The sequence below is a fragment of the Rhipicephalus microplus genome, chromosome 9 (assembly GCF_043290135.1).
Source record: "Rhipicephalus microplus isolate Deutch F79 chromosome 9, USDA_Rmic, whole genome shotgun sequence".
In the NCBI taxonomy this organism is placed as follows: domain Eukaryota; kingdom Metazoa; phylum Arthropoda; class Arachnida; order Ixodida; family Ixodidae; genus Rhipicephalus; species Rhipicephalus microplus.
In genome coordinates, this window is record NC_134708.1 from 47,217,977 (window position 1) to 47,245,273 (window position 27,297).

At 45.1% G+C, this 27,297-nt stretch overlaps 1 protein-coding gene across 6 annotated transcripts in view; it reads left to right on the plus strand.

Annotated features, from left to right (window-relative positions):
* The window catches only part of AdamTS-A (ADAM metallopeptidase with thrombospondin type 1 motif A), a 439,465-nt gene extending 418,500 nt beyond the window's left edge, over positions 1-20,965 (plus strand). For 5 of the 6 annotated variants that reach the window (XM_075873573.1, XM_075873569.1, XM_075873572.1 and 2 more), the window contains 9 exons: positions 965-1,135; positions 2,290-2,562; positions 3,738-3,879; positions 4,535-4,721; positions 7,545-7,675; positions 8,313-8,509; positions 10,229-10,329; positions 11,384-11,413; positions 15,542-20,965. In XM_075873573.1, the coding sequence (XP_075729688.1) occupies positions 965-1,135; positions 2,290-2,562; positions 3,738-3,879; positions 4,535-4,721; positions 7,545-7,675; positions 8,313-8,509; positions 10,229-10,324 (1,197 nt within the window). In that variant the 3' untranslated portion in view covers positions 10,325-10,329; positions 11,384-11,413; positions 15,542-20,965. The remainder of the gene's footprint in view (positions 1-964; positions 1,136-2,289; positions 2,563-3,737; positions 3,880-4,534; positions 4,722-7,544; positions 7,676-8,312; positions 8,510-10,228; positions 10,330-11,383; positions 11,414-15,541) is intronic. The other variant, XM_075873570.1, reaches the window with a different exon arrangement.
* Positions 20,966-27,297: the final 6,332 nt, after the last annotated feature.

Consider the following 27,297-nt stretch of genomic DNA (forward strand, 5'->3'; position numbering starts at 1 on the left):
GCCGGTCGTGTCGATCGCGCCTCGTGTCAGATTACACAACGCTCGCGCTTTCTATAGTGTACCGTCGCTGTGCCCAGTGTATTCAATCATGCAGGAAGAAAGACATGCGCATTGCGTTCCATTTCGATCGACCCCGCCTCAATGGACACAGGCGTTCACCGTACACACTTTGGAATTTACGAAGTGTCCTTCAATTTTTCGTTTAGTGTGCGATGGTATGCAATGTCATGCTCGCTTCTATTCTCTCCAGTGGAGGCAACACTCACTGGTAGGTGGGCTAAAGGCGAGAAGGCCAACGGACCGTTTTTAGGCGTGTGTTAAAAAAAACATTACTAGATTATATTTAATTTGTAGCCTCCTACTGCCGTGTTTACTGCCGGCCTGCTCGGCAAGTTTGGTTTATTATACCCCCCTACAGAAACGTCGAGACTACTATTCTATAATGACATTCTGCATTTTGAAACTGCCTGTGCTGTAGTAGCAGTAAGTTTGCCGCGTGCACCGATGTCGGACGCTCACTTTTGATTCCTGAATTATGACTAATTTTCAAAAACTGTGGAAAGAGGAAACCAGTCGCGAGGCGCAGATTCTACTTTTCTGGCCTTGATCGGGATGAAAGGGCAGACTGTGTCACACTTCTATCATCGCCCCGCCGCGGTGGTCCAGTGGCTAAGGTACTCGGCTACTGACCCGCAGGTCGCGGGTTCAAATCCCGGCTGCGGCGGCTGCATTTCCGATGGAGGCGGAAATGTTGTAGGCCCGTGTGCTCAGATTTGGGTGCACGTTAAAGAACCCCAGGTGGTCAAAATTTCCGGAGCCCTCCACTACGGCGTCTCTCATAATCATATGATGGTTTTGGGACGTTAAACCCCACGTATCAATCAGTTCTATCATAGTCGCTGACAAAACAACTCCAAGAAACAGCTTAATCATTCATTGCTCGCCGTCTTTCACCCGGTTCCAGTGTCCCGTTACTTGCGGAGGTGGTCGCCAGACCCGGTTTGTGATATGTGTGGACCGTAACGAGAGGCCAGCCCCCGAGCGTTTCTGTGCAACCCAGCGGCGACCCAAAGTTGTGCGCAACTGTGCTGCCGAGCCGTGCCCGTTCGTGTGGAGGACGTCCGACTGGTCGGAGGTGCGTACCATAATCTGTCCTTTGGTATAAAAACTCACTTTCTCCAAACTCTTATGCTGCACGAACGAATGTATTATAGCACGGATATTTTGACTAGGTCCAGGCCCATTTCTGTGTTTAGTTGTACACGAAATGAAGTTTGCTATGAAGTGTTGCCAGGCTTGTTGGTTGTAGGATTAATAATTCATATGGCGTAGCGCATCACCACAGAGACAGAGAAGGACTTTAGCTCTCCGTGTGTGTATTTCTTCTTCTGTGTCCCTGTCGTGGTGTGCTACACCATGTCAATTATTTGTACACAGCAAAACAGCGCCAAAAACAAGGACACTTTAGCGGAGGCAATAGCATGTGTGTTCTGTATGCTCGGTTTTTTGTGAATTTTTTATTATGACGTGCCAACTGACCCAACAATCCATTTTCATGGCTTATTTGCATAGTTTTGTGCTTGTTGAAAATTTTCTAGTGGCAACTATTTATGTGAAAAAAAAGTTGTGGGCGTCACGTGGATGCCGACTACTACTCTCTTTCAATGTATTTATGACAAAAGAAGGCAGCTTTAAGCGACCTTATTGTGCCATCTAAGTGTCTTTAATGGCACTAGCCCCTAGCATTTAGTGAATTATTCGTTCAATTCAGTAGACTTTAGACTGCAAGAAGACTGTTTTGTAGAGTTTATGTGCCATCTTGGTAGCACATATCCACAATAAAGCAGTCTATGCTTTCTAGAAACTCTACATCAAGCACATTCGAAGAGCTAAGGACCCTCAACAAATTCAACTCCGGCACTTTGCCAATGAACTGCCAAAGGGAATCGCAGAGGTCATGTAGGAAGAAGCGCATCGCTGAGGTTTTCTCAAGAAAACACTATAATCTCAACTCATTCAATTAGTTTAAGTTATTACCCTCACATTTAATTGGCCCATATTCTAACTAAACCTATGCTCCAATGTCCTTTTTATACAACTCTTTCCTTGAAGCATTACCCCCTTTTTATAAGAGTTTTTGGTGTTCCATAATATTTGAGCCAACGGTCAACTACCGATCGGCCGGTGGCGAGTTTCTATACGCTCTGTGAAAACATAATGCCGCGATGTGCTAGCTCTGTAAAAGTCTACAATCCTGACCTTGTGTGCAACTTCACTTGTGCCCAACAGTGCAGTCGCACTTGCGGCGAAGGCTTCCAGAAGCGCTCTGTCACCTGCCACAAGGTGAACGCGTACGGCTGGGTGGACCCGACTCCGCTCACACCCGGCGCGGCGGAGCGCCTGAGCCTGCTGGAGGCGGAGTCGTCGCCCTTCTACCACGGAAGCCAGGAGCGTCGAGGCCCCAGCTACTGCTCGGACCAGGAGAAGCCACCTCACTCGCGGGCCTGCATGGTCGGTCACTGCGGTGAGGGAGTCTTCTGGAGGCCCGGCCCGTGGACGCCGGTATGTTTGTGCATCGTGTTTCTGACTTAAGGCTCATTCTCACCGAAGGCACTGTAGAAAAGCGGGGAAGAAGCCTTTTCGAAGTGTCGAGAGGGCGAGTGCGTGCACCTGTTCAGACCACACACATCTTTTGGGTGGTGGCGTGGCAAAGGAGGCCGGCATCTCATGCTTTTATGCACGTGTCGCTATGACATGGCAATGCTTTCCCTAAAGGTACACCAGTGCCATGACTGCGCTTTCGCTGCGTGGTGTTTTGACTGGCCGTCCCAAAGCAGCGAGCCTCGGCAAGCGGCCAGAGTTGCTCCTGGAGCTATCACACTTGCCACCTCGTTTTCGGCTCGCTTTTACCGTCTGAAGCGGACATTTTCCTCGCCTACTGCTTTGCTGCTTTGGCCACCTCGCCTTCGGTGTGAACAGACCTTTAGGACTCTTGTGACGCGTTTGTCAGTGTAACCTTATTTTGCAGTAACCGGGGGGTAGATGGACAATCAGGCACGTTACTTGAAGGCTGCAGGTTCCGTTCCTGCTGGCATATAGTTGCCAGTGTGTCCCCTCTGATTTCTTTGTTTTTATTAAAGTTACTGTAATACCTAATATATAAATAATGTATCAGTAAAACTAACGCACCCTATTCATTCCTTTGCTGTATTATGTGTTAGTTTCCATTGAGGTTTCATGTAGTTGTGAGTTCAAATCGAATTTAGGCTGCCGTAGTTGACAGTTACAGTATTCATGTAATAGAAAACATGAAATGAACAGTGTATCTATGTTAGTGAGACTGAGGTGGTCAACGTAATCTGCAGCATTCTAGTGCGGCACTTTTTGTAATCATATCGTCATTTCATTGTGTAAAACAACGAAATTAAACTTTAGTGATCAATGTTCTTGTCGCTCATGTATGAATCGGTCATTCAAACACTGTACTATGTGTCAAAAATGTAATGCGGCTGGGAGTTGAGGCCCTCTAAAAGCTTTGACCCCTGAGAAAAGCATGTGCCAGTCTTGGTGCAAAAATGGTGTTTCGTCTCTTAGCAGTTTGTCGATAACATTATATTGCGAATTTGTCTTACTCTTCTATAGCCCATTTCGTGCACCGAATTGGGGTTCTCTACCTGGGCACAGCATATTCACCGAGATTTCTTTTTTTTTCTTTCTGCATTTTTCATTGTCCCCAGTGCTCGACGAATTGTGGACATGGTAAGCAGAAGCGGCGCCTGCGCTGCTACGACCAGCGGAACAAGCGAGTTAACAACAGCCACTGCAGCAGCGCCCTCAAGAACAGGATCAAGAGGAAGAGGCGATGCTTCTTGAGACCATGTGAGCAGTTTGCGCCTGCTCAGTTGTGTAGACTAACGTGCCCTACAGCCACATTCAGCTACATCATTTGCACATGAATGTACTTGGTTGTCATTGAGTGTAGCCTGTAGAAATGGTGATCTCACTAAGTCAATTATATTTTTGACAGTGAAGCTCTTCTCAGTAGAGGCTGTCAAGTTCGGCGGCTGTCATGCATCGGAAACACAGGCGCCACTCCACACGACTTCCACGACTCCCCAATACGCCCACAGAAACTCCCGCTACTCCCACCAAGCGCCATGACATCATAAATTTTGAAGGCGTCTACTGTGTCCTATGTCACTTCTAATCGATAAAAAAGAAGTGGCCCAGTGGCCCATGGGACCAGTGGCCCATGGGTGCCAGAGACGTAGCATACAACAGAGAATTTCATCGAGCCAATGTAACACAAATATTAAAAATATATTTCCAAGTTTTGACGTCATGCTCGAAGATTTTGGCGCTTTGAAGTTTAATAATGAAACTTCAATGTGATTTGCTCCGCTAACAATGAAGGTATGACAGTGAAACCTATGGTTCTAGAGTTCACGGAGCACATTTTTTCATTCTAAATCGAGTCAGTGTTTCTCTCGAGTGTCCCTTTAACGCTGACGAATGGCCGTGTCGTTTGTCGCAGGCACGGCGGTGAGCTGCGCCGAGGTGCAGCTGCGTGGAGGTGTGCGCGTAGACGGCGAGCAGAAGCTGTACGTGCGTGGGCGCCTGGTAAACGTCTACTGCGCGCGCATGAACACATCGGCACCGCAGGAGTATTTGTCGCTCGCTAGCGGGGAAAGCAACAACTACTCCGAAGTCTACGGAAAGAGGTAAGGGCTTTCTTGACACTCGCTGTTGTGTCATTGTGAATGCAAAACGTGGGGTACAGTGCACAACAGGGAGTGCAAAATAGAACGACAACACAGGCGCACACTCAAACTGGAAATTTATTGAAGAGGCAGCACACATATATAGCTCACAAAAATGATTGCAGGGTACAATTTTTCTCGCATAAAAAAAAGGAGAGAAATTAGCAAGTTAAACTGAACCTTGTGATATCTTTCGTAAACTATATACGTCTTGCCTCCTTATAAGCTTCCAGTTGTGAGTGTGCACCTGTGTTGTTGATATTTTTTCCAGTCCCTGTTTTGTAGTGTCCCCCACTTCTTGCATCCTTAATGAACTGCTGCCAACTAGCCCAAATGGCTGTTTTGCTACTATTGTGTCACTTGACCATCATCAGTTATATGACAATCTTATTTTGATGTCCGCTGTGAGTCGGGAGCCCTTCCAAACAAGTTCGTTGTCTCAGTTTGTTTGTCTCAGGTTGTCTCGATTGTCTCAGCTTATCACTGCAAAGCTTTTATCGTTTTATCATGCAACCTTATAGTAGTCTGCCATCCTCAATGGACACGTCCTGCCCTTGGCCCTGATTCTATCTCTAACATTGTCGGCTGTTTCTCTACAAATTGTGACTAGCCCAGCTTCACACTGGCGTGTGCATTTGCATTTTTCTTTGATTTACCGTAATTACTCGAATCTAACGCGCACCTTTTTTCCGGTTAAGCGAGTTCATAAATCGCATGCGCGTTAGAATCGAGTATGAACAAAAAAATTACGGTCAATCTATTGCCATCGCAAATCCAAAATGGCCGCCCCCTACGTGCGTCGGCATGGTGCGTCGGCTATTTCTGCCTATGTGTTTACCATGTGCGGCACTTCGTACGTGTGCTGAGGAGTTCGTCATCTAGTAGTGCATTAGCATCGACGACGTGGAAGGGCCGACTCCAAAAACTCGAGTGCACCACGATGCCGCTTTTAAAAGAAAAGTCATCGCGTGTGCAGAAACGGACGGAAATCGGGCCGCATCGCGGTCCTTCTCGAAACGTGCGTGCGGGACCGGCGGAAACAAAAGCAGAAGATTGTCGACAGCAAAGCTTCACGCAAAGGCTTCAGTGAACCACAGCAGGGTCGGTTTCCGTAAATTGAAGAGCTGCTCCGCGAGTATGTGCTTGAGGAGCGAGAGGCACAGCGGCCCATGACGACAGAACTGCTCTAAGTGCGGGCTATGCAATTAGTCTTAGAAAAAAGTCTAATGCGGAGCATGTTTAAAGCGAGCAGGTGCTGGCTAATTAACTATATGAAGAGGAAAGGCTCTTCCCTCCGAAGGGGAACATGCATATGCGAAAACTTTTGCGGAGAAGTACGATGAAAAGCTTTACAGTTTTCAGAGGTTCGTCCTAAACTTGCGGCGCAACAACGGCTACCTGCTTGGGCAAATCTGGAATGCCGATCAGACGCCTCTTTACTTCGACATGCCTGGCACCACAACTGTCGAGAAGAAGGGGGCGAAGCAAGTTCGCGTGCTGACATCGGTCCACGGTAAAGCTACAGTGACGGCAATGCTCTGTTACACGTCAGATGGGCACAAGCTTCGCCCGTACCTCATATTTAAATGGAAGACAATCCCGAAAGGAATCGTTTTTTCGAGTGGTGTGATCGTGCGGGCCAGCAAAAAAAAATGGGTGCGCGTTGCAATCGATGTCTTACGTTTTTTTTTTTTTCGCGGTGGAAATCGGGTGCGCGTTACAATCGAGGGCGCGGTAGAATCGAGTAAATACGGTACTATTACAAGATCCCCTGCTGGCTCTCAAACTTTTACCGCTGGCTCCTCCTTGTCTTTGACATTACACCGTCGAAGTGAACCGAAAAAAAAAAAAGTTCACAATTACGCCACAAGGTGCGCAGAAATTAAAGCGACAGCAGCAAGTTTGAATGCAGATGATGCAAAGCTAGTGGCACACACCACTGGGATTTAATCTCGCGCAACTTTACAAAACGCTAGTGCGGCCACTCATGGGAGCGAAGCGGTTTTCCTGCTATCAGTCGCTTGAACGCGAAGCTCTGAGAGCATGGCACATGAAAGGGTATCAGCTGTTTATTGATCCCACGTAGATATATATGGGGCACACTCCCACGGGCGATCACGTCCTATAAGCAAAAGTATGCATTCTCTCTACTAATTATGTAGCCCCCCCCCCCCCCCCAACACACTTTTGGCTCCAATATCTGTGCACCTCATGAAAAATGAGCTGGACATTTTCTCTCTGCCACAAGAGCCGTCGATGACAGCCTTTGCTCATCGGGTGACATTATCGCTTGCTTCGTGCCACGGAGGTGGCCTGCTCATTTTATGTCCGCCATAGCTCCGTTCGGCAGCAGCATTCACTTGCTTTCACTCACACATAGAACGCAATATGGGCCAAATGGTGTTAGCGATTTGCACTTTACGCGGAACATGATGGCGATGACAAGAACCCGTCAATAGTGTCTGTACAATTGCTATCGCAACAACTGACTTTCGCGCATGTTTTCTAGAACTCAACCGACAAAGACAAAAAAGAAAAATTGAATTCTTATTTACATACTTCATCTTCTCAAACTCAATAATGTGTCTCTCCTTGAGCGTCGCATTAATTATATGCAATACACGTAATGCAATATTTCCAGCTTGTCCATGCATTGTCATAGCCACTCTTACTATACACCGAAGCACTGTCTCCGAGTTTCTTGTGCTTGTTGTATGCAATATGATGTGTACCGAGTAATGTATCTGATAACAGTACGATGTTCTGTGATTCCTGTGTTCGTAGGTTACGAAACCCGGACGAGTGTCCATTTGGAGGTGCTCGTGTGGACAAGTGTGACTGCATCGATGACTACCCGGCTTCCTTGACCACCTTTTCCAAAATCTCGTTCAACATCACCACTCTGAGTGTGAACAGTAAGTTACGGGTAGCCCTTATATTGTCTCAGTGGCTGTGTATGTTATGTTGTTGTTTGCATGTGCCACTTGCGTCCAAAAATATTCTGTGTGTAACCCGTCTGCTCTTACTCTGAATCCCCTCACCTGCGCAACACGCAGGCGAAGTTATATAAGCAGGGACAAAGTGCCTGTGATGGTCGAGCTGACTTTTCTTTGTCAAAGGCACCTGGTCCCCCTTGACGTGTTAGTTTTCAGGTGTAAGTGGCTGACGTCATGTGGTATAGTTTCTCATTGGATTTCATTATTTTATTGGATTTCCTCTCACACGATAGATATTGTGTAAGGGTGTGGGATTATTCAAAACTTTCGTTAAGAATTCCTTGTAATAACTTTTGGTGCTACAAGACAACACAAAAGACGAGACGCAGCGCTGTCATATTTCTTGTGTCTTGTCACGCTGAAAGATACAATGAAGAAACACGAACTAGCCAGTCAACGATTTCTCGTGCAGTTTTATATTCAACATGTATTGTTTACACAATTGCGTATATGCCATCATGCTCACACCCTGGTGTGATGCATCTGTTGTGCATAATATTATGAAGTGAAAACAATGGTAGCCTTTATAAAACATCGTCCTTGTCTTGTGTGGCAGGACATGACTTCACCTACAGCCGGACGCTGCACGGTGCCCCAGCAGCCGTGGCTGGTGCGGGCGACTGCTACAGTCGGGCCCAGTGCGCGCAGGGGCGCTTCTCGCTGTCGCTGGCCGGCACCGACTTCACCGTGTCGCCAGTCACCGAGTGGGTGATGCAGGGAAGCCACACCTCTCACAGCATACGACGCCTGCAGGTTAGTCGCTGTCGTCCTTGCACCATATGTTTTTAATATCATTGTAGATAGGGCAACCAAACTGGACCATGTTGCAAACTGTGTTTGCTTGTGCTCAAAAGTGTATACATTAAAGTGACAAAAAAAAAAAGAAGCTCATGAGATGTTAGAGACAGTTTTGTCAGGAAAGCAGGGGGGGAATGTATGAGTGACACATCGATGACGCTGTACATTGCAGAAATTAAACTTAATTTGCACATGGTTTGATATTGTCGTATTCACTCATTTCAACTGTTCGTTGCGATGGTTCCTTCGCAGCTTTTGGATATATAATTTGGTGAGCCAGCCTTCAAGTAATCAGATGCAAGTTTGCACCTGTGTTCACCTTCCTTACAGTTGGCCTATTTGTTTGCGCTATTTACGATGATGATAATCAGAAAAAGTCAACTCTCCCAACATTCAGCCTTTTTCTAGTATGCGCCATATCATACTTCTGATACATTCGAAACCAGTACCAGTGTGACATGTGCTTCAGAGCAGTAACTGTCAAATGAAAAGCTGACGCCGAAAGATGTTTATAGAGTGTGGGATCAGAGAGAAACCTTCAGACACAGCCTTGGATTCAAGTTTTATACCTGTACTAGCGCATGCATGTACAGACAGGTTCACAGTTAAAGGGAACACTTTTGTTTGCACTATGTTCACATTTCTCTCTCTGGCAAAAAAAAAAATGGCAGCATATCCACGAAGTGAATGATGGATAGTGGGGCGCAGCATCGTCCGTCCATTCGTTCTTGCTTCCGTCCATCCATGCGTGCGTCTGTGTGGCCGCCCGTGCGTCCATCCGCCTGTCCGTGCGTGTGTCTGTTCATGCGTCCGCACGTTCATCTGTGCGTCTGTCCCTGCTTTCGTCCATGCATCCACTCCTGCGTCCGTTCATGCGTCCATCTGTCCGTGCAGCCATCCGTGTGCCCGTCCATGCATCTATCTGTGTGTCCGTTTGTCCACCTATTCAACACTCCAAGTACCACCATCTCGCATCTTTTCATCATATATTCCTCATATAGAAGCACCGCCATCCAGCGGACGTTACAAAGACTGAACGAGAGGAGGCACACACACACTTTCTTACGGCTTGCGCTTCGTGTCTACTTCCCACCTTTAACCACCTCGAGTTCATGGTATATACTAGTTCACTGTATTCATGGCACTGCGGCCCAACGCTCGCTAAACCTTTCTAAAATCTAGGAGGTTACGCCCAGCGAGTATAATGTAGCAACCCTTTCTTGTCTTCTGTGCATTGTTGAACAATAAAAAATTCGCAGCGTGCGCGTTAACTAAAAGCCGAATGCTCTTGTCTCTCATTCCCCATTAGCAGCCATTGGCATGTACATTGAGCACTATCTTTTATTGTTCAACAACGCACAGAAGAAATCTCCCACCGGCACCACCTTAGAGGTCAAAATGTTATACGTGTTACATACTACAACGGCTACGAGGGACGATCGGGTGCCGCTATAAAAAGCTTCGCCCCTAAAACAAAGGTCTTAGATTTGCATAAGGCTACTGCTGCTTGACTGTTCTGACTCCTCTTGATAAACTGGTGCCAGGCACGAACAATGTTCATAGGTCTGCCTGCAGTTATGGGGCCCACAACATGGCAGGTGATCATTGGAGTGTTCCCTTTAACAGTGGATGGTACTGTACATAACACTGCACTCTTTTACACGCCCACAACAGGAGGGCCAGATCATTCAAGGCAGGTGTGGTGGATTCTGTGCTCAGTGCCTCCCGGACCCCACGGTGGGGCTGCTGCTTGATGTCCGTCCCCCTTGACTGAGGTAAGTTTGCAACAGCGTAAAGAAATAGCCATAGTGTATGTGTTAGCAAAGTCGGCTAGAGATACGACATTTATAATGTCCTATCTCGCGTACAATGACTTGGTGTCTTACGCTCTGCACGTAAGACACCAAGCCATTGTATGCGTCACATTATAGACTTTGTTTACTACAAAATTTCCAAGGCAATGTTTTCTATATAAATATCATTGCTATGCAATTTTGATAACCTATATTTAATATTGTTTTGTTCCTTGTAAAAGTTAGAAATGGTAAGCCTTAGCTGTAGCAGTGTTCCTAAATGAAATGCACGAAGAGAGAGAAACTGCTGTACATTTATCTCCTAAATATTACAGCTGTATTTGGGTTACAACTAGATTTTTAAACACTAATAGTAATTATTGTATATGCTAGAATGAAGCCACTACTCTTTAATCTTGCATGCAATAATGAGTGTTAATATAAGAGCATAAACAAGATTGAATGATAGTAGAAGAAAATTTACTAGTATTTGGAAAGATGATGCACAACTTTTGGGAGCATTAAAGAAAAGAAAGGCCAATCGAATATATTGAGAGGCACAGGACAGCAGCTTCGAAAATTTACAGCAGGCTATGAATCTAAAAACGTCTATTTTTCTGTGGTTCCTGTTTCGTTCATTTGCTTGTGTGTTCGTGCTTGCATTTCCGTTCGCATCTATCAAAAAGGGACGGTCAAGAGCACAGCATGCAAGATACTGGAAAGATTGAGAGGCAGCGTAGTTCATAAAGAAATTTCAGGGCTGTGATCTTTCAGTATGCCTTGATGACACGTAGCAGTGCAGCGAAGATGTCATTGTAGAAAGCTGCAGCGGCGGCACTGAGTGCAGAGACAACTCTTTGCACTCAGTATGAGACTTGGTATGAAACTTGGCATGAGAAAAATTAATTTTTGCAAGTTCGCCATTCCTTATGACTTATGGTATTCAAGTTGATCTGGCTGTAATATAAAAACATTGTTAGGTTCTGTTTTGTCTCACACCCTAACTGTTGCTCCAACGTGTTCTTGTTTTTTGCAGTTGGAGGAGTTAGATCTGCCGACCCTTTAGGTAAGCGAGTGAATGTATTTTACGAAAGGATTTTATACTTTCCAAGTGCCTTGCATGCTGTGCCTAGGCTGTTATTAGCAGTATATTGTTATGTTGAAAGAATGCCATGTAATCTACTAGGGCAGTGCAACTGCGGAATATTAAGAAAATATAAAGTTGTAACAGCACATTGGTCTGCACATCTTTGTGCATGAACATTTCTTCTTCAATTGTTAGGTGTTTTGTCTAGGCTGGTACGAGTAGTGAATTTTAGGTTCGAAGTGAATAGTGATTTTGGTCGAATAATTTCGAATCGAATTGATATAGTATATATGTCACATAAAAGAAAAAATGGGCATATTTGTAATGACCTGACTAACCTGCACAACGCTTTTTTTTTTAATTGATATAAGGCTTCTTTGAAAATGTTTTGGCTTTTTCATTCAAAGGAAGTCGAAACAACTTTATGTAGTAGTAGGATTTGACTTTTGCTGGGATGCAAGTGATAGCCTGTAATATCTAAATTTTAAAATTTATTATACTTAGAGCATATAAGCTGTCATAACAAGCTTCTAAGCTAAAAAAAATGATGAATCAATTTGAGGGTAATGTGTTCATTAAAAGGGCCCTGCAACATTTTTCAAGTACCCATGAAATGAATTAACTAAAGGAGCTTATTGTCCCACAATATCACCACCACAAAAATTTTGTATCTTAACTGAAGTGTGTGAAAAAAATTGAATACAAAAGAAAGACACCTAGACACAGTGCACGCCTCAAAAATATTTAGAATGTGTCCAGTACGAGCGGAGTTATAAAGACTTCTCACACGCTGCAATTGCATTCTCTCTTCTCGTCCCGACGAAAGTGCTGGAAGCTAAGCAGAGAGAGATGGCACGGAGAAAGGAAATACGTCGTGCGCACCCCGTTACCTTGAGCAATGTTTTCTTTTTTTTTATTCGAATACGCTGTTCAGTGTGTTCATGCACCTACGCGTCGACAAATGGCGACCTCCCGCGATGGCACCAGTAACGACTTGAATCAGCCCGCTTGAATCAGCCGACGGCTGTGACAAGTGATATTTGAGCTTGTTGGGTCATTGGCCGAAAGAAGAGACCAATTTCTAGCTGACTTTGATAAGTTATTGCCAATTGAAGGTCACGTTCTGCGCTATAATATTTGTAGAAAAACAGTCATTTGGGCTAGCTGGTAGCTGTTCATTATGAAAGATAGAAGTGGGACGCAGTACGTAACCGGAACTGGAGGAGGGAAGAACAACACAAGGCGCACAGATAATAATATTTGGCTCACGTGTTCTCGTTTGCCTCGACCACCGATCAGCAGCAATTTCTGACCATGCTCAGGAAGTGTTGCAGGGGCCCTTTAAATTTGAAAGGAAGTTTGCAACAAAACACATTTTTTTTTTAATGGGTGTTTTCACGGTTTAGCACTTCTACACTGCAGTGAAACCATCTGTACAGGCAATTATGTGCGCAATAATATACACCTATTCATTCAGTCCGAATACTTCAAAATTTTCAATAATTTAAATTCAAATCAAAGCAAATTTGAATACTCTACTATTCGTCTGAATATTCGAAGGATTCGAATATTCACTCAAGCCTAGTTTTGTCACAGTTTCTTTTGCCATGGGGAGATTATTTTAGTACGGCAGCAGTAGTTTGTGTAGTGACACACAGTGATTCTCCTGGGGGACTAAGAGACTCTTATCAGGCAGAAAAATTTGTTTTACTTAAAAAATAAAAACTCTGAATGGTTTATGTGTGCTATGAGATTTTTTTTTGTGAAATGCGCTATGCAATCGTCAGGTTATCACATTTAACCACAGGTCACTTTTTATCGTTAAATAGTTAATGTTGGACAATGGGGCATCAAAGCATGGACTAACATGACAGAAATCGGCACAATACAAACACCGTCCTGACATCCTGTTTCTTGCGTCGGTGTCTGCATGCTACCCCATGTTTAACAATGAATCTCTATCAGCTAGCTCAGCCTACTGCTATACTAATAAATTATTTTAACTATTCTAAGAAAGATGAAAAATACCATGTGTACTGTACAAAATTATTGTTTATGAAAGAACGGCAGGTAATCAGAACTATCGACACTCCTCTACAATGTCCCTTGTAGCTTACCTATAAACTTAGCTGTCAACAATGGATGAGGTGATCATAATATGAGTTTAACCTGTACCATGTTTCTTGTGTGTATGGTGAAGTGCAATGTGTAGCATTCTGTTTGTACAATCTACATCCTCCGCAAGCTGCCTGTATGCTTTATGTGCTCATTTGCCATCCCGCAAGCTTTTCTGTCTTGATATTGTGTATAGTGTGGCGCAGGCACTAAGACATTTGCATGGCGTCCCTATTCAGACCCATATGAAATGTTAAGGTTGCGTACTTTCTAATGTGCCCAATAACGTAGCAAAGTCTTGATCTTTTGTTAGCTTCCTAGCTCATTCTGTGAAATTTATTTACCTAACCTTAAGCATGCTTTATGTTACTTTGTTAGCAATGTGGAAAGAATTTTCATTGTTGTATATTTGTACAACTGAATTGAACTAGAATTTTACTTTTGTGTCTGTTTGTACAAGGTTAAGATGACAGGTGCACACACAGAAAGCCATAAACTGGCTTGGCTAGGTCTGTGTCTCTCATTGGCAAAACAGTAGAAAATATGCATATATATATATATGCATATATATATATATATATATATATATATATATATATATATATATATATATATATATATATAATACATATTTATAATATTGAGTGAACGTTCATGCCTCAACACTCTTCTTTATTCACACTTGAGTCAGAGCCCCTCTGTTCAGACCCAAGCGGTGACGATGAATACGTACGGTAGTAAGATGATTAATATGACTAGTGCTCATACTAATTTCCTTGCATGACGCAGCTACCAGCTTGGCCGCGACTTAGACTTGGGGGGATATTGCACGAAGGTTTTAGACCGGAAATATGGACGATCTCCTAACCACGGCAGCTGTGGTCAGCAGAAACGTCAACGGGAGTGATGCGATAGTTCACAGGGGATCTTTGTTCATTAGTTATGTAGAGACTAAAGAATCGTGACTGGAATTTTTCACACAATCCTGGAACACGGGTAGGCGTCCAAAAGAGGACTTCGATGCCAGGACGAAAAGAGACATCACTATGAGAGATGTCGTACCGCTGCTTACGATCGTGTTGACTGGCTTCAGTACTAAGCCGAGCAAGTTGCTTACAGTTTTCAAGCCTCAAATCAAACTGGTCCGGTGTAGTCATAGAAGTGTCGGCAGGTGTGTCGAAGAAGGAAGCCTCGATCATGAATGTCACCAAACAGCTGTAAACGAGGTAGAAGTGTGGCTGCACAGTAGTGCGTTGGACTGTGGTGCTATGAGCAAACATAACAAATGGTAAAATTTTGTCCCAATTATTGTGAGCTGTCCCATATTGGGTCAGCTCACAACAATATATATATATATATATATATATATATATATATATATATATATATATATATATATATATATATATATATATATATATATATATATATATATGCAAACAGTAAGAACAATGGATAAACAACTTGTCTTGGAGCAAAACACGTTATTGTAAGTTATAACATACGCAAATACTTTTCAAAGGTATTTTGTACAAAGTTCATAAAAATTATTAACAGCGACAAAAAACAGATGTAAGTGCAAAACAAAGTTACCAAAAATTTCAATGCAGATGTAGAACTACTGTTGATGCTGAAGATAAATCAATAAAGTCAAGTCGTAGTAATCTTGGTTCATATGAAGTCATTAGATCAGCATATTGATGCGAGGGCTCAAGCTCACAGATGTAACCACACACTCAAAACTGGTAGTGGTCTCGAAAACCAAAGTTAGCTTTTACATGTGGACACAAATGAATGCTCAACAAGGACTGCAGTTATAATTTTTGTGCTTAGATGTCGAAAAATATCAGGTTCTGTTGTCTTACGTTCATTCACAAAGCTCGCCTGTATTGCTTAGTGTATTATCTGTGGGAAAAAATTGGTCTAGTGCTTTCGGTGATATGCTCAGAGACACCTTTGACTTCATATGTATGCCTCTGATCATTTGTGCAGAGGGACTTGAGACAACTACACCGCAATGGAAGAATGGTGGCGGATGGCTTTTTCTTTTCGTCAAGTGAAGGAAACTCTGGGTGAACCCAGTGTTTGACGCTGAGTGCAGTATTTTCTGGCAAGTCTTCTCAACAGAAATGTGGACTGAAGAGGGAAGGCTCTGCTAGACCTGGAAACCAAACCCCTCCCCACAATCCTTCTCTTCCTTCGCCTCACTCAGTCTCGTGTTCATCACCGCTTCTTCCCCGAGAGCTCCAAGACTACACTTCGGTCGCCCTTTCACCCACCGTGCTACTTTGCTTGGATTCATCTGGCTGCACATCGCCATGCCGAGGGCTCACGTTTCGAATGAGAAGTGCGACGAGGTGTGCCATCAACAGGTGTGGTCTCGCGGCAGTGGACGAACAAGTTGAAAGATAACACTCTGCCATTGTTGTTGTGTGTGCTCGATCCCATTGTGCCTGTCTGTTTTGCCCGTTCTTGTAACTCGTCGCCCACGTTTGGATCATTCTCGCAGTCGTCGTCGTAATCGTGTTTTGTTTTCCCATTAACCTCTTACCCTCCATCGTCTGAAACTACATTGTGACTGTTGTCGGTGCGTTTGTTACTTCTTATCGAGACCATGACCTGGCTTGGGTTGTTTTTCTCGCACATGACATTCTTTTTTTTTTCTCTGTGTGACGATTCAAACATCCAGAAAAGCCCGATGGACGTGAAGCGCTTATTGCGTGTTTGTGAGTGTGTGTGTGTGTGTTTTTGCTGCAAGATGATGCTCGCTTGTGCACTGAAGCATATATATGGACAGCACGATGTGTGCGAGTGCTAGAGGTTCGTTCGACGCTATGTTCCCTCGACGAACTATGCTTTGGTGGAACGAACCTCGACGAATCTTCTCGGCCATGCACTCGCTGCAAGGTGTGATGCTGTCATCATTATTTATTACTTATACTGGACGAGTGCCAAGTTTGAAGAGGAACCAAGGAATATATACAACATACTTTAGGGCACAGCCCATCCCAACTTGTATTTTGTTCTCAGTGGTGCTGCGTTTGCGTTGGCTTTATTTTGGGAGCAAAATCCTGACGTTGTGTGAAGTCTTCAGGTTTTGCTTGCATGGATGTACAGGCTCTGTAAATTATGATGTAAAGGTAGGCAAAGATGATCAATATAGCTCTGCACAAGTGCAAAGAATACTTGATACTATATGAGATGATAATCTTTTCAAATGGTACAGCTGTCAATTGTACATGTAGTTAGAGCATGTACAGGGCTAACATAGCAAGTGAATGCCACTGCGTGTTTAAATTCCATCTACTTTGATTGGGGAGCAAATTTCATTTCGATTATAAAAGCTTTCTTGAAGAAGTTAGCTTCTCCCAAATTAGGCTCTGTGGGCTCAAGCATTGTACGAGACCTAGTAAAATTTTGGTATCCTAATAAAATTTCCTGAATATATGGAGCTGTAAAACCAGAAACAGTTGCGCCCTCTAACAGTGAGTTTGGAGCAAGAACATGAGATCAAAAATCTTGTACACTGTGCACTTATGGTTAGTGACTTCTCAATAAGGGCCAAAGCTGTCGTAAGGTCACAATAAAATCGCATGCGAGATGCATTTTGGCGAGGTAATGAAGCGTCACCAAAGACTAGGTTTCCCATTTAAAAAATCCTAACAGATGAGTATGCTTTTATCATATGCTTCTGTTATCAGGTTTATAGTTGCACTGTAATGTAGAGCCCCTCTTGAGGAATGCAATCTTTGTGTGGTTTTATAAGACATCGTATTGATATTCGATCTACACGCCGGAGCTGTCTTGACCCATGAATGGTATGACTGAGGAAATTTTTCAAACAGTAGATGTTATATGGTTACACATTGCTAAAGATACATAATCATTGTACTTCACAGTGAAAAGCCATTTTGGCCAACCAGTAGATGAGCTCCACTCTCTAGATTCAAGATGAAGCACGCTCAAGACATGAGTGATTCACCTGGCTACTTGTGCTATATGGATATGTTCATTGTGCCAGCTTATGATTCATTTTCATGGATATATCTTGATGCATTGTGTCGAAGCTAGCTTTGTTTTTAATGAGTGCCTGTGTTATGCATCACCACATGCGTCTCTGTAGATCACGCGTACTGACCTCCGGATTTCGCTCTGAAATGATGACTGCAAACAGCACCACTTTGTTTTAGCTGTCGTGGTGTCCTACTGCCATGTACTATCGCAGCAGCCTCTATTGGCCCAATTCTTACATGTGCCAATGGAAGCTTGCGCGTCTACTTAGAGTGCGGTCGGAGCCATATAACTTTTCCTTGTTTTCAGAGTGCGTGCATGAGCGTGTTTAATACTGTTGCTCTGTGGGAGAAATTGAAGAGCGTGACCATTGCTGCCTATCGCAAGTGTTCAGGCCACCTACCTCAAAGAAAGCCGAAAGATTGCCATGACACATTGGCTGAATCGAAGTACTTCTTTGTATGGGTTACTTCCATTCAGTCACTACTGCATAGACAGTCCTGCTTTATCGTGTTAAAGGGGTACATGTGCTGCTCTAGAAGCAATTGTGCTTTTCTCACTCATTTAGGCAGCATTCCCTGCTAGTGTAACCTTGTGGGAGCCTGTCGACATGCGAGTTGTTTTTAGGGGCGATTAGATTTTTCGTTACATGTCAAGCTTGTTGCCATAAAGTGTTCAATATTTTGCCATAGTTTTGTGCTACCATTGTTTGTGCATTGCTTATTATAGGGGGCCAAAGTAAGCATTTAGGATTTTTTGTTTCTCGTTTGTAGGCAAAATGTGGTGATATACGCAACTAGAAAACCCTTTTATAATCTTGCTACTATGGTGCTTGGTTAGTGATAGATGGTTTAAAGTTGAAGCTAGATAGGTGTTTTAGACGTAGTGAAACCTCATAGTTTCACATGCAGGCATGTGTCTAAAGATGTAAAGAAGCAGCTATTGTGATAATACTTTTGCAACACTTGACTGAATAAGACTTGAATAACTACTGCTGCTACTACCACTGCTGAAGAGCTGTGCTCAAAGAATCATCTCTTGGCAGCTCTATGGATTTCATGCAACTTTAATCCATGCTGAAAGTAAAAAGTCCTCAGATGGTAGGAAATGGAACCTGTGGCTATTTTGTGCATAGCACGTTATGCGTGTTTTATAAATGCCCATTAACTTACTTCTACTCATGACTAAATCATGCTTGGGATGTTTTCAGGTTGTTTCACCACTGCATAGCGTAGCTACAGTTGAATTTATTGGAACAATCTGCAGGCACTACTCGCGAATAGATTGCTCATTCAAAGCATAAAAGGACATGAAGGTTGCTCCTTGACTATAAATAATTTCACTACGAGCAGTGAAAGAAAGCGGACAAATCACAGCAACCACTTGGGAAGTGTACTCTGGCCTCATGACAGTGAAAGGTAGTGTCCATAAAAACGGTTGCTATGCCATACTTGTAGTACTTCGGATTTCACAAGAGGACCATGGGTTGGCCGACAAAGTACTAGCAAGTCGTGCTGCTTAAATTCACGTCCACAAGGCATGTGTCGTAGTGTCCATGGAAACTTTTTTAGAAGCTGTCACTTCATTCTACAGATTCTCTTCTCATAATGTACTCAGTTTGCTCCAGCACCCGTAGGTGCACACTAATAGGCACCTAATTCGTCCGAGATGACTGACAGCTGAGCTGAACGCTCGTTTATTGTAAGTGTATACTGACAAACATTTTGCACAGTCACTAGTCACCAAATTATTTCTCATCTTGCTTCACCGAAGTAAACTGTGCAATGAAGTTCCAGTAACGCAATGAACATCATGGATGCATGACAAGTGTCTGCTGTGTAAGGAGAATTGAAGGACACTCATTGAAACTGTACTGCAACATGCATGATTGTTCATGTACGCACATTTTCTACGAGCTCTTGAAAGCTAAAAAAATTTGATTTGAAGAGTTGTGTGTGTGAAAAAATTTAGATTTGAAGAGCCCGATGTGTCCACCTTCATCACCTCTACAGCCCTGGGGCACTAATGACCGTACAGCTTTTTCCAACGAACCATCACAAATATGTATCGTTTGAACAGCATCTACGATGTCTTCTTGCTACCTTTGCTGTTGTCACTGCTTCGCAATGTAAAAGCATCCGCAGGTTAACCCAAGCAGCTCCCACCGAGTATTCTGTGTCATAAATAAAAAATGTTAGAGACACTGTGTGTAGCCAAGCATACCCGTCCAGAGTCCCTTGTAGCAGGGCGCATCTCGGCAGCATGAAAGCATTTTTGTTAAGATTTTAATTCAAAGTTCATCGCACAAGCACTTGTCATGTAGTCTCTGCAAGAGTATGCTTCCGTCCGATGTACTTTCGCGAGGCCGGGGCTAATGCGGAACATTCTAGGTGACTTAGCTGTGCTTTATGTGTAATGCAACTTTCCATGTGTGGGGCAGGCGATCTCCTTGTACTGTGAGCCGTTAGCCTACTTGACTAAAACTGTTAAACTTGCGTATCATTTTGAGTAGTGTACAATGTAGCTTGCTGTTTCACCATGCATACCGCTCTCCTAAAATGACTCTCGCTACTGCTAGGATAATCGTGCTAATTTACTTTAAAGTTTTAGCTTTTTTTTTTCGAAAATGCATTTGAGTGCAAACTGTCAGTAGTCCCTGAAGCTTAGAATCGATAAATTGCACGTGACGTCACGGACACAGGTTCTTAACGTATTAGTGCTTCAATATGACTGCTTAGATGACATCGAGGTGACGTAATCACATGGCGATTAACCTGCTTCAGTGAGGTAAAAGTGCCTCTGGAATGTTTTCATGACTTATGCATGAATAATGAAAGAGCTAGAGTCTTGTATACCACTAATGCTAACGTGACATCACAAACATCAGTTCTCGCCATTTTGGTGCACCATAGTGGCTGTTTTATTGATGTCTGTGCAAGGCATGTAGTGTACAACGCCGAGTGTGGTTCGTTTCGAATGCTTGAAGTTGTCCCGTGAATCGCAGCGAAGCGCTTGCTGCCCAAAGTTCTTCATTGCGTACAAGAGTATGTTTTCACCGTGCAGGACGCAAGGTGTTACTACCACCGATATTGATATAAATTTCAATGGTAGGCTGTGCATGCGTAAGACAAGTTGTGCTGCTACGGTGTCGTTGGCCTTCCCTTTTCCCCCGCTTTCCCTAGTTCCCCTGAACTGTTAGTTTCTCGTGCCCGGTGTTATGCGTTGTTTTTCTCGTGTCGTGCGTAGTGAAACCTTTGCGTGTTTCTATTATGGTGATTACTATTATAATTATTATTGTAATTACGTTTTTTTCTGAGAAGAGGATGCTTTTGGTCCTCTTCTGCACTGCCATGCGTTTTGGCCGCACTGCCTGTAAATAAACATGACGCACATCACCACACTGCATTCATGTCTTAACTCCTTCCAAAATCTGTAGGTTGCCAATACGGCCCACAGTGACAAAGTGTGCCCTTCGCGATTGGCTCCGGAGGCACGTTCTGCGGGAGCTAATCGCTGAGGCCGGCCCAAGACCAGATAAAAGGCTGGAGAATGCATGTAGCTTGGGCATATACAATTGCCTTTATCGAAGAAGAAAAACTTGGCATACCTTCATTCGATTCGATTCTCGACGTTCAGCGGCCTGCTCTGTCGGCTACCTGCCGTGAAATACTGGCAATTCATGTTTATGCTGTGATAAACTTTTCGATATGAAGCTGAAAAGATTGTTACTGCAATAATAATTACATGGACAACCCGGACATATTCTTGTGGTTGGCGTCGCCATCATGTACCGTATAAAACCCAAATCGGTAGCTGCGCCCACCACGTCCTATGCTCTACGTGCGAATGAGAGTGCACTGGCGCCCTCGGCGAATGCGGCTCAAGAGACAAAACGAGGCGGCCGTCTTCATCGTACCATACTCCTTCAAATTCAATACTTCAATGTTGAGGGACTACAGTCGTACGAATGCCCCGCCGCGGTGGTCTAGTGACTAAGGTACTCGGCTGCTGACCCGCAGGTCGCGGGATCGAATCCCGGCTGCGGCGGCTGCATTTCCGATGGAGGCGGAAATGTAGGCCCGTGTGCTCAGATTTGGGTGCACGTTAAAGAACCTCAGGTGGTCGAAATTTCCGGAGTCCTCCACTACGGCGTCTCTTATAATGTGGGGTTTTGGAACCTTAAACCCCACATATCAATCAATCAGTCGTACAAAAGGTGCATGGAAGGCTCGTGCCCGACGGGGCCTGCACGGCTGCGGCAGGATAATGCGCACTTAAACCAGCCAGCCGTGGTAAAGTGAGGTAGCGCGTGCCCTTGGCAGAGTACATCAGCCGATGGCTCATAACTTTGCGCGTGTTGCGTTTTTATCGGAAAGTTTGCATTCAAGCATGTTAGCATGAAGAACGCTTAACCTGCTGCCAGCCGCGGTTCATTAATACGTCAGTCTTTTATTTGAGCTACGCCAGCTGGATCTCACGCTGAAGGTGGTTTTCCTTCGTGTACTTATTTGTATCGCCTTCATTGGTTCGTTTTTGCAGCGAAACTTATCAAGATACACGTCCTCACACGGTACGCCACGGCGGATGAGTGGTTGCCGTGCTCAGCTGCTTATCCGAAGGTCGCGGGTTCGGTACATGGTCGCAGTTAGGTGATGGCCGTTACGTTAGCGACCCATGTACTGTAGCTGTCAGTGCACGTTATAGAACACTAGGTGGTCGAACTTTCCGAAGCTACGGCGTCCCTCAATCATATCGCGGATTGGGGACGTTAAACTCCAGATAGTACGATACCCGCACACTTGTTATCGTTTACCTCTCTCAATACCGTATAGCGCCGATTGAGCAGGACCACGTTGTATAATATGATACGTCGTGAGGTCAATTCGCATTGGTACACTGTTGACACACACACACACACACACACACACACACACACACACACACACACACACACACACACACACACACACACACACACACACACACACACACACACACACACACACACACACACACACACACACACACACACACACACACACACACACACACACACACACACACACACACACACACACACACACACACACACACACACACACACACACACACACACACACACACACACACACACACACACACACACACACACACACACACACACACACACACACACACACACACACACACACACACACACACACATATATATATATTACATTTTTATTTTATTGAGACGTGTTAATCGTGAACAATCACGCTGCAATACTTTATTTGAAGAGGATGTAATTGGAAGTTGCCGCATCGACCTGCACTAATAATGGGATCTCTCTAAATTCGGCAAAACAATACAAGCGCGTAATTAAAACGCCAACGGAATTTCAATTGAAGCATCGATGGTCAAGGCTCATTCTTCGATCGCCCCGACAGTAAGGGCACCGGGAAGCCTGGCGGACGCAGGGTCCGACGCGCCGAGCGGCTCTCCGGGCGACGCGCACGAGTAATTGGCGGCGATGCGGGACATTCGGTGCTCCTTGCTGCAGCCGAACGTCTCGGCGAAGTCGCCGATGAGCGCGGCGGGCACGTTGCAACGCAGCCGCGCGGGCGTGAACCCCAGCGAGCCCGCCACCACGTCGTCGGCCACGGAGGCGCACCACTTGAAGCAGGAGGCGATGAAGAAGAGTTCGCGCTCCGTAAACCCCGTGACCCGGGAGATCCACGAGCCAGCCTCGGTGCAGTTTCCCGTCTGCATTTGCGGAACATCATCATCACCGTCATCAGCCTGATATAATGTCCAACTCCAGGGCGAAGGCCCCTAGCTTATGGGTTTCGCCAATCAATTCGGTCCTTCATCTGCTGTGCTCACGTTATCCCTGCTAGCTTTTTATTCTCATCTGCCCTCGAGCTCTTGCCCTCGCGCTTTTGCCTCCACTCCGGTCTGTGACTTTCAATGGCTAACGGTTGTCTTGCCTACGCGCTATGCTCTGCCCGTGCACATTTCTTCTTCTTGGTTTCTTCGTCTTCCTCCTCATTGGTTTAGAATATGATGTCCTCGACACCTGTTTGATCTTGCGTTAGTTCTTTATCTTGATTTCCACGGCTGTATATTGTACTGACCAAGTAGGTTGTTAAAAAAATACTGGAGTAGACATTATGGCTGGAAATCGAAGCCACACCTCCGAAATAGATTTACTAACTCTTCAATGAAGGATGTCGGAATGGCGGGGGCAGGAGGGGGGTGGAGGCGTGCACTACCATTGGTAGACTGCGAAGGCAGTGCCTTTTTATTTTATTGCGCTATGTTCAAGATAGTCTGTCGATCGTTTCTTTATTGTTGCAGCCTCTTGAAATTATATAGTTCAGCCAGCTACGCGCTGTTCCTATAACTACCTCTTGCTGGAGAATGTGTTTATAAACGTTGCCACATTTCACGTGCAAGTTCAAGCTACCACAACATTTCTTCGTGCACGCGATTCATGCGAACTCCGCGTGTCGTATAGCGGGACGCGCTGTTGGGCGTGCGTTGGATTTCATAAAGAAGCACCAAAGGTAGGGCAACTTTTGTGCGTGTCCGCACGGGTAAGGTGGCTAGCATGGGACCGTATGGGCAGTGACTTATTGTTCTATAACACAGTAACACCTCATCATGCCTCCCTTACCCCCGTGAGGATAGAAACCGACTTTCCTGGCCAACCTCTCCTCCTCCTCATCGAACAGCTTCTCATTCTTCTTCATGAAAGAATTCCAACTGGACCGTTCAGAACGAATTCAGGACATGTCCCGACAGAGTCGGCGTGGGACTCGGGAGGTTGTTTGAAGAACCAGGACAGTCCCTGAAAATCCGGGACTGTTGCTAACCTTACTCCGACATCTTAGTATTCAGGCACAATTAAGCGCCTATATGCAGCGCAGAAAAGGAAGCGTTTTGCTCGAATGTCGCGTATGAGTCTAGAAGGCGAAAGGGAGGCTGTTCTCAAGAAAGGCGGGATGAGTTTGTTGTTTATGCATCTGTACTTCAAGGAAGATTTTCTTCGTCTTACTTCGTCTTAACTTTCAGAAGTGCTTCAACGGGAACTTCCAAAACAGATGATGCTCAAGGGAAGATGGATCGAATAGATAAAAAAAGATCAACCAGTAACGCGTAGCAGACACTCGTTGATTGATATGTGGGGTTTAACGTCCCAAAACCACCATATGATTATGAGAGACGCCGAAGTGGAGGACTCCAGAAATTTCGACCACCTGGGGTTATTTAACGTGCACCCAAATCTGTGCACAAGGGCCTACAGCATTTCTGCCTCCATGGGAAATGCAGCCGCCGCAGCCGGGATTCGATCCCACGACCTGTGGGTCAGCAGCCGAGTACCTTAGCCACTAGACCACCACGGCGGGGCAATACTCATGAAATAGGGACGCTTACAAAGAAGCCTTCGCTTTGCTAATTATTTTATCTGATTGCGTGAAATTAAATTTGAACGAACTGGGATTTGAATAGAGCGGGGTTGAATTAAATGGGTTGAATGAAGTAGAATTAAGGGGGAGAAGTAATGAGTACTGGAAGTCGTGAGTAGTGGCAACTAACCATTTCCGATCCATGACGGCTCCCGGAAGATAGTTGGGTAGTGGGGCTTGTTTAATTTCTGTAGTAAATTCCTGCGCTATAGAGACGACATGCCTCCGGGAATTCGTTTCGCCTTGGCCTAGACAGCTTCGCCGCTGGAAGCAATGTTTCATCGTGTGGACTCGTCTTCGTCAAGGTAGCAACTGTCGACGATTCACTGCCTTGACGAAGACATGTCCACCCGTAAAAAACTTTCTCAAGCGGCATTACTTCTTCAACAATTTACCGACACTTCAATGGCAGGTAGTCATATTTCAGCACGCGTTTGCTGGAGTTGCTCTGTTCATTTGCGAACGGCGAGTTAACTCTTGCCCAAGGAAAACCTCATTTAACAGATACGTCTCGAGTCGCGCGCCCCGTTCACCTTGGTATCGTTCTTGGCGGCGGCTGCTCCGAGGTTGGCCGCGGAAGCAGCGTACACCGCGTACGCCACCTGCAGTCCAGCGACGTCAGCGAGGTTCTCGGACGCCGCCTTAAAGAGACGCGACGCGACAGGGTCCGTCGTGGTCCCAGTACCGGCGACTCCCGCGGCTGCCTTGTATACGTTGGTGAGACAGGTGTGCCTGGGCGTGGAACACATATATGCAACGATTTTCCCAGGGAAATCACCCAAGATAACCACGTGGTCGAAATCGGTATAGATATCCTCAAGTTGTCCGATAATCATATATCGTCGTTATGGCGCATAACAACAAATTATCAAGGCGAAAACCACGTATGCCTTATCAAACAGAAAAAATGACCAGCGTCCCGTGGAATCGAGTCCACGGCTTTTTCGTAAGCAGCCGCCGAGCATTGTATAACTGAGCGGCCGGATGCGTAAGGGATGCGAGTCTAGTACCTGCGGACTCGAGCTCCGGTCAGCGTGATGTCCGGCTCCGGTGACGTGCCCGCGGTGCGCTCACCGAGCGCCGCGTGCCACAGCTCGTGCGCCACGAGGTGCCCGAGTCCGGCCAGGGCCAGAGCCAGCACGACGCCCGAAGCGGCTGCCGTGGTGTTGTTGACGTCTCCAGCAACGTCCATCACCGACTGGTTGTCACCGTCGGTGGCGAAAAGTACCGGCTCGAACAGTGTCCCCGGTGAGATGAGCAGGCTGTCCAGCCAAGGGCTGTACCGCACTGATGGCCTGCGCATCCGCATTCATTCATTCATTCATTCATTCATTCATTCATTCATTCATTCATTCATTCATTCATTGATTCATTCATAAATTGACACTTTATCCAATCCAATTTTATAAGATATCTTGGGAGGAGTAGCAGAAGGCTTGGAAGGTGCCTGGCTAAAGCTGCCGCGCTGTAATGGCTTCCATACCACTAACAGCATTAAGCAAAAAACTACACAAAAATTTGCACGAAAAATATACAGGAAAACGCTAATTTTGTATTTTTCAGGAGGAAACAGGGATGGAAAACCAGAAAATATTCTGTGTGCATGTCGTTTCCGGTTTCAAGTACATAATGTAACAATGCATAACGGTTATATGTAAAGCTGATAAAACTTGGAAAACATATGACAGATCAGCGACTATTGGCTGCTTCATTGAGAAACTAACTGGAAATTGAAAATGTAAGCAATGTTAACGAGCTAAGTTATTATGCGTGATGGTCGTCTAAACTAGGTCCAATATTTTTTTTAAACAATGTAAACGCGCGCATTGTGTGCTGATTGGCGTGTGCAGGCTATAGCGATGCCACACGTGACAGCGCTACAAACCGCTCCACAAGTTGCAAGAGACAATCCCTTTCCTTCTCCTGGCCTGTCTGACCTCCCCAGTGACCTGTACGATTTTAGCATAGTGAATCTGTGGTTCGCACAGCCGAGAGGTCCCTGCGGCTAAAAGGAGTGTACCATGTGCCAACGACTTCAAGCCTTCGTCAGGCGGATTGGAACCATGGGTGTCCCAAAGGGTGCGAGAATCTCAACAAAATGTAGTATCGCAAAGTTCGTAAAATAAAGGAAAGAAGGAGAGAAGAGAAAGACACATTCTACTAGTACCTATGTTACTGCCCTCGACATGTTAGTTGTGTAAGCCTGGTAGATCGGATAAGTAAGCGTCGCTGAGTCTACGGATTGGATTAGCTGGTTTCTCTTAACAGTAGCGGTGATCCATTCT